The 12439-nt window shown below is 33.4% G+C and overlaps 1 protein-coding gene across 1 annotated transcript in view; it reads right to left on the reverse strand.

The window, feature by feature from the left end:
* Positions 1–1054: 1054 nt before the first annotated feature.
* The window catches only part of LEMD3 (LEM domain containing 3), a 74689-nt gene continuing 63304 nt past the window's right edge, over positions 1055–12439 (reverse strand). Inside the window, exons 5-13 of the mRNA XM_017507299.2 lie at positions 9860–9939; positions 9628–9773; positions 8422–8523; positions 8211–8313; positions 7381–7559; positions 5560–5641; positions 3612–3717; positions 3447–3525; positions 1055–3245 (exon numbers count right to left, since the gene is read on the reverse strand). Coding sequence (XP_017362788.1) covers positions 3082–3245; positions 3447–3525; positions 3612–3717; positions 5560–5641; positions 7381–7559; positions 8211–8313; positions 8422–8523; positions 9628–9773; positions 9860–9939 — 1041 coding nt within the window. The 3' untranslated portion in view covers positions 1055–3081. The remainder of the gene's footprint in view (positions 3246–3446; positions 3526–3611; positions 3718–5559; positions 5642–7380; positions 7560–8210; positions 8314–8421; positions 8524–9627; positions 9774–9859; positions 9940–12439) is intronic.

Genomic DNA, 12439 nt, shown 5'->3' on the forward strand with positions numbered 1-12439 from the left:
TAAACAGAGGATGGGGTTATGGGCAATAGGAGTCTTATCCAGTGATGGCTACAGACGATCGGAGGGGCGGCAGCTCCCTGGTTCGACTTACGTTAGAGGAGTCAGTTTCCCCCAGGAGGGGTCTTGAACTCCGGTCTCGGCACCACTTGTAAGGGTTATTGCCGAGTTTAAAATGAGGAAACTGAGGCCAGTATAAGAAAATTAAATGCCAGTTTATTCAGCTCCTGGGCGAGGTTCTATGGTCTGGGAAAGGGGCCAGAGAATTTGAGCTGACTTTCTGGGGTGTGGGGTTTTTGTGGCTATGAGTAAGGAGCAATAGCAGGGCACTCTGACTGGCTCTGGGGGAGCGTGATTGGGCCACTATTGTTTGGCAGGTTGTTGGGTGGCTTTTTTGGTGCAAGATTTGGTTAGGGTTGCATCAGCCCAATTCCCGACTGGAGGGCTAGATGCACAATGAGGTGCTGAGTGCAGAGCTGGGTGGCTGTCTGGGCTCCTGATGAGGCATTTGGCCTTACATGGGTCATGTGTTTTTCAACTTTGTATCCCTAACACGTAACAGTACTTGGCATTTGTTGGTAATCAGTAAGTGTACCACATGACTGACTAGTCTTTTTACTGGATCAACAAATCAAAAGGTCTAAACCAACGCTATTTAAAGTAACTAGCCTATGAACTGTTCATTAATTGTTATAATGCAGTAGGACTCAAGCCAGAATGTTAAAAGAAATGCTTCCTTTTTTTTTTTTTTTTTTTTTTTGAGAAAGTCTTGTTGTGAAAAAGTATCTAGCAGAACTAATGCTTGTGATGCAGCTATTGACATTCTTGCCCCATTTTGATTCAAGTACTTGAAAGTTGGATGAAGACATTTTCATAAGGGAAAACAAAATGATGAGGAGATGGATGGTTAAAATTATCTTTAGGGTCTTCATTCAGTTTTATAAGCACAAATATTCACAGACTGTCAAACAGATTTAAACTAAAGACACCTATTTTCACTGGTAAAAAATAAATACAGATACACTACACTTAAGTTTTTAAAAAGCCAAGACACATTAAAAAAAAACCTAATAAATTTTTAATTAGAATTTTTTCCTTTTTTTTTTAACAGGACAAGTAACAGATTACATCAAACTTCAGAACTTCTCAAATACCTAGTTATTATACACATTCCCATCTGTCTTGCAGGGAGGGATCTTGGTCGGCTTAACAGTTTCAGGTAAAATAAGCTGCATAATAGTATATATTACAATAATAAATGTACAATGTTTACATGAAATATGTTTTAGAAGCAAGAAAAAGATGCATCTGCATCAAAGGCGACCATTTAAAATGCCACAACTATTTTTTACATTCACTCTTGCAACAGGTTACAAGATGGGGGTCACTAAGCTCAGATAAATCGCTATGATGCACATAAAATACAGGAAGATTGGTTACTTTATATATTATATATATTTATATTTTCACACGTTAGCATCTGAGACATAAACTGAGAATTTAAAATTTATTCTCTTCAGATAACAAATCATTTTTTATTCTTCATAAACAAGGTGCCCACAAAAGCACATAAGTAAGGCACAATAGGGCTTTCTGTTACAGAATAGTGTGCATCATGTTTACTTAACCAGAAAACGTGCATTATCTGTGCAAGTTCATGCTGCAAACCCAACGCATACAATAAAACGAAAGGAAACTGAGCTTTAAACAAAACCAAAATTGATACAATTCCAGCTGTTTCACATATTCATTTGGACTGACGATATATCAACAGGTTATTTTTAAAAAGCCAATTGTAGATTACAAGTAAAATTTGCTCAGCAACTATTTTTATCTGAAATTATAAACAGTAATAAAGTAACTTTACTGAAACAAATATTGAGTGAGGCACAAAGCAACGGTCAATCGTGCATTTACTATATTGCAAACTTCATGACCCAAAATTACAAGTATAATTTGTCAAATACACATTTTGCTGCAACAATGTGCCCTGCTTTAAACTTGCCATATAACAGAGGCACTAACATATCATTAAATTATAAATAGATTGGGAAAATGACTTAATCCCAATGGTACTATGTCACAGCCCTAGTATTTATAATAAATACAGCTTTTCGCAAAATATTTTTCCAATATCTGCCAATTTCTTCTTTATTGCTCACATAAATTTGAATCTATTACAACTGGTTTCAGAACTTTCACAGAAAATCATACTCAGACATTTTTATATAAAACCTATAAAAGATATTTTAAACTTGTTTCTAATACTTCCAGGTGTTTGGCTGTTTGATTTATGCAAAAGTACAGCCATATGTGTATATCTGTGTGTGTGTATATACATATATATATATACACACATACATCTATATATACACACACACATACACATACATTATATATACACACACGTTAGATTATGAATAAAATAGAAAGCTTATTTTACTGCTTTAATGCAGACATCCTCACAAAACAAGACTACTTCCACCACCACCAGCATTTATACATATATACAAAGCCAGTTTAAGTACATATACATCCACTTACACATATTTGTAACCACTAAGCCCAAATTAATTTTCCCATATTCCAGCTGTAGCAAATGAATTGCTTATAAGCAACAGAAACTTAAGGTTAAATTAGGAAATCAACAGTTTTACCACATTAGCCTGTAGGAACTATGCAGGTGACTGTATACAAAAATTCACAACATTAGTTCACAAGAAATTATGGGACTACAAGAAGCCTTTTCATCATGCTTTTGTGTGGTTATCCAAACACTTCTTGGTGCAAAAATACAACCAACACATCTGAAAATGCTTAATAAAGTCAATGTTCCTCATGCAAAACTTTAAGCGTATTGGTTTAACTCAGCTCCAAAAACTGAATGAAATAATTATCCTACCTATTCAGCATTGATGCCTCACTGCTAAATCCCTTTGGAACCTTAAGACTTCTGGAACGTTCAAACAGATGTATTAATCGGTAAAAATATTACATACAAAAAGCATTTAAAAAGGAAGACAAAAAGCCAAACAGGAATTTTCCTATTGTAAATAACAGTCTTATAAATGGAAGAAAATCTTTTCAGGAACTTCCTTGAGAATTGGTTAGGCCAGTCCGAAGACGAAGATGAGACATAGAGTTCATATGTTTATTTGATGGCTTCAATGGAGTGTTGGAAGTAAGAGCCTGGGGAAAGCGATGGTGGTATCTATCTAGTCGTAAATATTTTACTGTAACCAACTTCCCTGTTTTAAGATAAAAATAGTATTTTAGATCTGTAAAACTGTTTAATATTTGCAGAAAATTAACTGTGGTAAAAGACACGTGAGCACAAAACATAAAGTCATCTAAAATTGTTACTAAAAAAAATGCTAACCTAAATTCTTTTATTTAAAATCTGGTTTAGTTTATATTTTCAAAATGTTTATAATACTCAAATTTCTTACCATCAAACCAAGAGCCATGCAATGCTTTAAAAGCCTTTCCAGCATATTCTGGAGACAGACATTTAACATATACACAACCCTGTGATATCAAAAAAGAAAGAAAATAGTCTTAGTTTAATAGTAACAAATCCAAAACAGGAAATTCAATACTAAAAGTTACTTTACCTCACGTGAATTTTTGTCTACTGCAATGTGAACAATGCCATCATTATCACTGCATTTTTCTAAAATTGCTTCTTGAATTGCCAAATGCCACTGATCCCCTATTTCCCTAAAAGTTAATGAAAACAAAAATCAACAACCATATTCCTACTCAGCAAAAATTCTTCATTGTCTCTTACAACATATATATACTACTAGAATTGGGATAGTTTAAAAACTACATATAATTTTAATTGGTATTAAGTAAATGCTTGTTGATTAACAGTAGATGGATTAAAAAACTATTAGTATTCAGAAATCTCAGGCCTTCTCTCACTTTCCAGTGAAAGAGTGAAGAGAGCTGAGGCAATGAAAGACTAGCCCACCACAGCAGAACAAATGGATCGGGTCATTCCTATGTTTAAAATTCCTGTGTACTTAACGGTTATTTCTGTTTTCTTTCTAGTGTTAATAAGCACTTAATGAGTTGTGAACTTATTAAAGTTGTAAAAGTTATTTTTTTTTTCTTAGACAGGGTCTCACTTTGTCACTCAGGCTGGAGTACAGTGGTGTGATCTCAGCTCACTGCAACGTCTGCCTCCCAGCCTCAAGCCATCCTCCCACTTCAGCCTTCCGAGTAGCTAGGACTATAGGTGCACGCCACCAATCCCGGCTAATTTCTTTTCTATTTTTTGTAGAGACAGGGTTTTGCCACGTTGCCCAGGCTGGCCTCAAACTCCTGACCTCAAGCAATCCATCCACCTTGGCCTCTCAAAGCCTCCCAAAGTGCTGGGATTATAGGTGTGAGCCACTGTGCCTAGCTGAATGTTATTTTCTTTAATTTTAACAATATGTTCAAATTCCTAAAGAAAATTCATAGTAAATACTGTATTTGAACTTGTCTTTTCCAAAATAACGATATAGAACTATATCATTTTGTAAAGTCACCTTACTATAATGACAGTTTTAAGGTTTTTCTGCTGTAGTAATGGACATTTGTCATACTTGTGAGACAAAGAAGGTAGGAGAGAGGGGAATGTGACTTCACCTTAAATCACAAATTTTCATCTTAGGTAATAAAATAGTGGATTTTCGAATTCCAAGAGACATGAGGTAAGACTCCCAACAGAGGTATCACACTGCTGTTTCTATCTCTGCAAAACAGAGGTGGTGTTTGTCTCTCTGTGTGTGTATCTATGTGTGCGTGCATACTACTTCCTCACATTTCCAACTTTGCTGTCACTTGCTTAGAATTTCATCAATGAGTTATTAGATGAGACTTTGGGGTTATTTTATACATAATGTAATTGCCACTGCTGGGATTTTTAAAACAGAATTTGAACTGTAATATCACCGGATAGATAAGTAGTGGCCTCAGGAAGCTAATTCTAAGAATTATTGCAGCTTACACATGAAATACTATGAATTCTAAGGCAGTCACTTTTGACCGTGCTATTCTCTGGAAGCGTATGTTGGAATTATAAAGTCTGAAAAGTTCCTCAAATATTATACTGACAAGCAATAGGACTTTATAGAGAAGAAGGTGTACACATCTTTGTAGGAAACTTTTTACAATTTGAGATTTGAAATCTGAAATTAGTAAGAAGCAGTGATTTTTTAAATCTATATTGTCTATCAAGGCAAAAATATATATAATATGACTTACACATTTAATAAAGGGTACTCTTTGTCACTGTGAATCATTAATTTGCCTCAGGCATTTATTTACCTGCTATGAGGATTCATAATGAATACAAAGATTTATAAAAGCCTTACAAATCTTTATACATTAGTGTCCTTTGGCCAAATCTTTGCTTAGAATTTAATAAAAGAGAAAAACATAGTGTTTCTGTAGTAGAGATTCAGAAGAAAGACATTTTCAATTACAGACACACCATTATAAGAATATCATGCATCTTCCAGCCAAATCTTCAGAATAAGAGTTACAAGTACCCCTGATCATAATACTTACATAACGGGATCAAACATATTCCGAATCTTTAGACACGGTGTCAAACTATTTGGTGGTGAATTTCTTCTATCTAAATGAAATGCTACAAAAAACAAACTAGTTTTACTATTTGTCATTGTTCCATTTTGTTGAATGTCATTCAATCATTCAGTTCATTTGAAAAATATTCACTGCATGCTTTTACTATGAGCCAGACCCCTGGTCAGATGTTAAGGTGAGTAAGACAGATAGTCATTGCTACCAAAGAGTTTATAGTTTAATGGGAGAGACAGATGGTAGAGTATCATGCAAGAAAGTACAACTGTGATTAAGTCCTAAGAAAGAAAAGTACAGAAAGCTGCAAAAGTTAACCTCAAATGAGAGTATCAGATAAAACTTCTCTGAGAAAGTGAAATTTATGTGGGAATTGAAGAATGAAAATTAGCAGGGTGAAGAGAGGTGTGTAAAGAAAATTTCAAGTAGAGGTGATTGATTGTACACAGCTCCTGGGGCAAGAAGGAAGTTGGTGTATTCTAGTAACTAAAAGCCAGCAAATGTGGCTGGAGTCAAAAGAATAGAAAGATAAACCTACAGAATATATTAGATTATTTAGGATGATGTAGGTCACATTAAAGTATTTGGGCATTATCATAAGAGTAACAAAGCCAATCCAGTGTTTTAAGGAGTAGAATAGTACGAAATCGGTCTTTTAAAACTACAATTTTAAAAAATACATTGTTATGTGGAGACTCAATTAGGTAAAAGTAAAAGTTGAGTGCAAGGCAACCAGTTAGAAGGTTATTATATTATAGTTGTCTAAGAAGGAGAGGATAAATGAAGTGGGTAAGACAGGCCAACAGTGCAGGTGAAAAGCAGATAGAATCAGGGTATATTATGGAGTACATAATTTGTTACATAAGGTAAACAAATGCCATGGTGGTTTGTTGCACCTAACAACCCAAACCCATCACCTAGGTATTAAACCCTGCATGCATCAGCTATTTACCCTGACAAAGCATCACTTACATGCCATGTTTAAAGAAGCCTCTTTTTCAAGCTTTTTCAAAGTAAAAATTAATTGAAGAATAAAAAGAGAGTGACTGGATTTTGCTATTGCAAGTCCAAAACAACTTACTTACCTTTTCCACAAATACTATGTTTAGCAAATATTGATAAACATATTTTTATAGGAAAAAGTTGTAATTTTCTGATGCATTGCTTTCTGCTTTTCTTTGCAGTAAAGGTTTGGGTACACATGGTAGCCAATCTTCAAACTCGCCTACATACTTACCCCTTACTAATGTATACATGTTTTTGAAACTATGTTGGCATTAAGAAAAATATGGAAAGATATCCACAAAAGTTACTTGGCAGGAGGGATATATAAATAGAAAGGTCTATTTATTAAAGGGAAGAAAGAGGAGGCAAGCAAAAATTGGAAAAAAGAGCAGTTAAAAAGTTATGATTTCACTTATATACATATATAGGTTATATATATTATGTTGTATATTAATATAAATTATGTGTCTTATTTACATAAATAAATTAGATGAAAAGAATGCAATTAATACATATAATACTAAGTTGCTTTGTTAAGTGAAAAAGCAAGATTCAAAGAATATTCAGCTTTATTAAAGATAAGCCAATTATGTTTGCATTAGCAAAGACAAAAGTGTGGAAGGATACATAAGAAGCTAACACTGATTCCTTCTATGAAATGGAACCGGAAAGAGCTTTGCCTTTGTACATCTTTGAATTGTACTGTTTCACTTAACTAAACACATTTTTGTCATTTTGAAAAATCAAAAGAAAATTACTTTTTTGATGTTTAAAAATACATACCTTGACCCTGCCATACTTTAGAAGGTATAACTAATATTTTGTCACAGGATGCAGAAGGCTGGATCCATCGCCAAACCAGAAAATCTGCACCACCTATTCTTCGTGTTTCCGTGCGAACTCTAGACTCGTTAGCAGCAAGGAAATCAACAGCTCTATTCCAGACTTTCTTCATTTTTTTCCTATCATGTGAACAAAATGGCAAATTTGCTGTCATCTTGGCTTGTCATCTTTTGGGAATATTAGTATTTGAAGTAATGGTTAACTCTAGCTGTTCTTACCACTACTCATGGAGTTTGTTCAAAGAAGATTTAGATGCCTATACCTCATCTCAGATTTACTGAATTTCAATTTCCAGAGCTAGAACACAAGTGTCTGTATTTTTTCACCAAAAGCTCCACTGGTAATTATGTGTTGCTAGAGTCAAGATGGCTGCTTTAGAATATGGAATTAGCTTTTATTTTCAAAAGCTGTATTTTAGTTTTTTAAAAGCTTCATTAATAATAAAATTAGTACTTAAAAACATTAGTAAAACACAAGCCACTGGCTATCATCTCTCTATTTCTTTATCAAGATGAGATTAAAGGAAATAAGATGGAGATGAGTAACAAAGAATCAAGAATGCATAGGAATGAGAAGGACTTAAAAATCCAGTTGTCACTCCAAATCGGGAGAATAATAGAAGAGAATTTAGAAAGAGTATGAAGTACATACCAAAAAAAACCTGTGCACTAAGCAAGTCTAGTTCAGAAGGGCCACAACTCTCAATGTAATTTTCAATACTGCAGAAAACACATTCTGATTTACTTGAACTCATAATGCTTTGAACACACCTGTCATGAGGCTGTATTAAGGAATCGCGTACATGTGGAATAGGCATGTAAGGTTGTAAATCTTTGTTTTCCTGGCACGCTTCATTATGACTTCGTAAAACATCTAAAAATAAATAAAATTTACAAATGAATCAATCACTTGACATAATGTTGTAGTTTAATCACATAATGCCTCTTCTAAAAATAGTTGAGATTCTTACAAATACCATACCTATAATCTTTACCACCATATCATACATCTGCCTGGTTTCCTCCTCCTCCTTTGTCCATCGATATTTCATGTAACGCAGAACGACACAAACCATCACTACACCTGCAATAGGCATATACTTTGTGTTTTAAAAATTGTGGTCAATCATTCAATAATATTGCAGTGATTATTTTAACTGCCACAATGGAATGAATCTTCAAGACAGATGGCTGAATTAGCCATATAAATAAAACTACATTAAAAAAATTCAATACTGAACATTTTCCAAAGTTTCACTTCTTTCTAGAAAAAAGCATTTCTTCCACTACATTGACAAGTGAATATTTATATTCTCAATACTATTTTTAAAAAATAAAATGTAACTGTCTCACAAGTTTTTTTCCTTTGCAGCATAAAATGACTAGAAAAGTGAATCTCATAAACATACTAAATCTTACTTTAAGTAAAATGAATTTGTTTTGTTTTGGAGACAGGGTCTTGCTCTGTCATCCAGACTGGAGGGCAGTGGTGTAATCATGGCTAACTGCAGGCTCCAACTCCTGAGCTCAAGAAACCCTCCTATTTCAGCCTCTCAAATAGCTGGGACTATAGGCACATGCTACCATGCCCATCTAATTTTTTAAAATTGTATAGAGGCGGAGTCTCCCTATATTATCCAGGCTGGTCTTAAACTCCTGAGCGCAAGCAATCCTCCTGCTTCAGCCTCCCAAAGTGCTGGGATTATAGGTGTAAACCACTGCACCTGGCCAAAATGAATTATTTTTTAAAGAAGAAAGAAAAAAAGACTATCACCTAAATCCCTCTTATCAATTTAAAAAATTTTAACTTAGGTAAATGACATTTTAAAAACTAAACAATTTTAATAAACAATTTATAACATTATTTAAAAATAAGCTAAATTTTTATATTTTTCAGTTTACTTTCTAAGGTAGATTTCTATGTATACAGTGACCATACTTATTTTTTCTGTGACAGTCTTATGACAAAGTTTTACAGTTTTATTCCTACCTCTCCTTATATTACTGTTTTCTAAGCCCTTAGAATGATACTGACATTACTTTAAAAATCCCAACTTTATTTATTGAAGACATCCAGCTGTGATTTATGTATCAACCATCACAAAAATGATTTCTCAACTCTGGCATTTAGAGAAATACACACAAATTCAGACTGCAGTTTATATCCTTTCTTATCTTTACAACTTACCTAAGCATAACAACAACAATCTGTGGGTTACAGTAACAAAAGCACGTCGAAAACGACACCAAAAAGACATCAGTGGTCTTGTGGACTGTAAAAACTGCACATCAGTTATATTTGTCAATTCTTCTTCAGGGCCAAAACCAACACACCTATTTTAAAATAATTAAGGTAGAATTTAAAGTCACGATCACTTTTGACAGTACAAAATGGTCAAAATAGAAATGAGATCCTTTACCTTATTCCAACATCTTTTCCATTTTCTAAGATCCACTGCAATGAAGTGTTAAATATACCTTCATATTCAGGACCTAAATCCTAACAAGAAAAATAGAGAAAAAAATAACTATCCTTAATAATCCACATTCATTTGACTCTCTATAAAGTATTCTTTATAACCTACTTTATATGGAATTTTTCTTTTAACTATATAATAAAAATATTCATTACAGAAAAAATTTTAAAAGAATGAGAAAAAAAGTTACTATTTTCCCACTACAATATAATCAGTGTTAATATTTTGCTTTGTTTTTTTTATTTTACATATTTGGGAGCTGAGCCTCTATCGCTCAGGCTGGAGTGCAGTGGTGCAATCTTGGCTCACTGCAGCATCCACCTCCTAGGTTCAAGCGATTCTCCTGCCACATCCTCCTGAGTAGCAGGGATTACAGGTGTCCGTTTTTTTTTTGTTTTTTTTTTTTTTTTTTTTAGAGAGATGAAGTTTCACCATGTTGACCAGGAAGCTCCTGACCTCAAGTGATCTGCCAAAGTGCTGGGCTATTGCACCTGGCTTGGAAGTTCTTTTTTTATCATTATTTTATCAGTGCCATCATAACAGTGAATTTACCACTTTTTAAAATGCAATACTACTTCTACTTACAGATGAAAAATAAATGGCAAACTCTTCCAGATTAGGATGTTTCACAGACATATTATCAACACATAAATGCAGTAAACCTAACAACTAAAGAAAAACCGACTGGGTTACCAATCATAAGATTTGAGCATTCAAGTAAAAAGTAGAATTTTGAAAAACTAGCATTCATCTTTGTGACCTGGACAACTTCACAATACTTGACCTTTCCAGTGAGATTTGTGTGATATTAACAAATGCAGTTTTTTGATATGGAATAATGAAATGTGACCAATGCATTTGAAAAATACTGATTTTTATAAAAACCAATCACATATATAACATCATGCATAGGTAAAAGATCCATTCAAAGTGCAAAATAAATGAAAGGATTTTATGAGACAAGAGTACAAGAAGTTCACTGATACAGTTTGACTTCCACAATTGCAACTAACATTGAAGAAACTACTACTCAATAGAGGTTTGGTATGGTATCAAAGAAGAGTATCTATCTACAATTATCTGAAAAGGCAACTAAAATACTTTCCAATGTTTTGACTACATAACAATGTGAGGCTGCATTTTCATGATGTACTTCAACCAAACCATCATGACAGATTGAATACAGAGGCAGATAATCCAGTCGCCTTTTATTAAGCTACACATTTAAGAGATTTGCAAAATATATAAAAATGCCACTCTGCTCATTAAATGCTTTCATTTTGGAAAAGTTATTTTTCATAAAAATACATTATTTAACATTAGATTCATTTTTCTTCTAAATACATAAATTTTTTCAGTTTTAATTTTTAATATAAACGTAATACATATTTACTCTTAGAAAATACATTTTTCTAATATAGACAAAAACATATAAATGTATATATCCCACAAAGAAAAGCCAGAGTCCTCAGTAACTATAGGGAACCAAAAAGTTTAAGAACTGCTATGTGTGGGTGGAGTATGCATTTTTAAATTAAAATATTAAAAATAAATGTATCATATTCCACATACTATTGTTCTATTTGCTTTTTTCATGGAACAAAATATTGTGTCAATGTCAGTATACATGGGAAAACCCTATTTTTTCAACAAAATAGTATTCCATTGTATGATTATTCTATACTTTTAATCAACTTCTTATTAATGAACAATTAGAGCATAACCAATTTTAAAATCAAATATAATACTGTTATAAACATCTTTACATAAAAAACAAATATTCAACAAATATTTGTTGAGGGCCTACCATGTGCCAAGTACTATTTTAGAAACTAGAAATGCAGCACTAAACAATGCAGTCAAAATTCCCTGGGTTCTTGGAACTTGTATTAGTATAACTTTATGTCCTTTTTGAGCAAAAAAAAAACTTTTTTTTTTTTTTTTTTTTTTTGAGTTGCCCAGGCTGGAGTGCAGTGGTATGATCTTGCCTCCCTGCAACCTCTCTCTCCAGGGCTCAAACGAAGTGTTGTGTCTCAGCCTCCCAAGTAGCTGAGATTACAGGTGTGTGCCACCACACCCAGCTAATTATTATATTTTTAGTAGTAGTAGAGACAGGGTTTCTCCTTGTTGGCCAGGCTGGTCTCAAATTCCTGGCCTCAATTGATCCATCTGCCTTGGCCTCCCAAAGTGCTGGGATTACAGGCATGAGCTACCATGCCTGGCTCATGGAGGAAAAAATGAATTTCTAAAAACAGAAATAAGAAGTCTTTTAAAAAAAACTCTCTCTAAAAAAAAGATTTTTCTAAGAAGTACCCTATTGTATTTTATCAACAGATTCTTCAAAGGCATTGAAAATTATGAAGTTTCCATTTGATCAGTACAGTTTACTTCCTAATATAAAACTGGTAAATTACTCTAACATATCAATTTTGCGAATACGATAAAAAGTTTTATAAAGCAGAACTAATCTTTTCGGGCATCATTACAGGAAACTACTATCAGGATTTTTTTTTTTTTTTTTTT

This window comes from Cebus imitator, unplaced genomic scaffold, assembly GCF_001604975.1.
Source record: "Cebus imitator isolate Cc_AM_T3 unplaced genomic scaffold, Cebus_imitator-1.0 Scaffold372, whole genome shotgun sequence".
NCBI lineage: Eukaryota > Metazoa > Chordata > Mammalia > Primates > Cebidae > Cebus > Cebus imitator.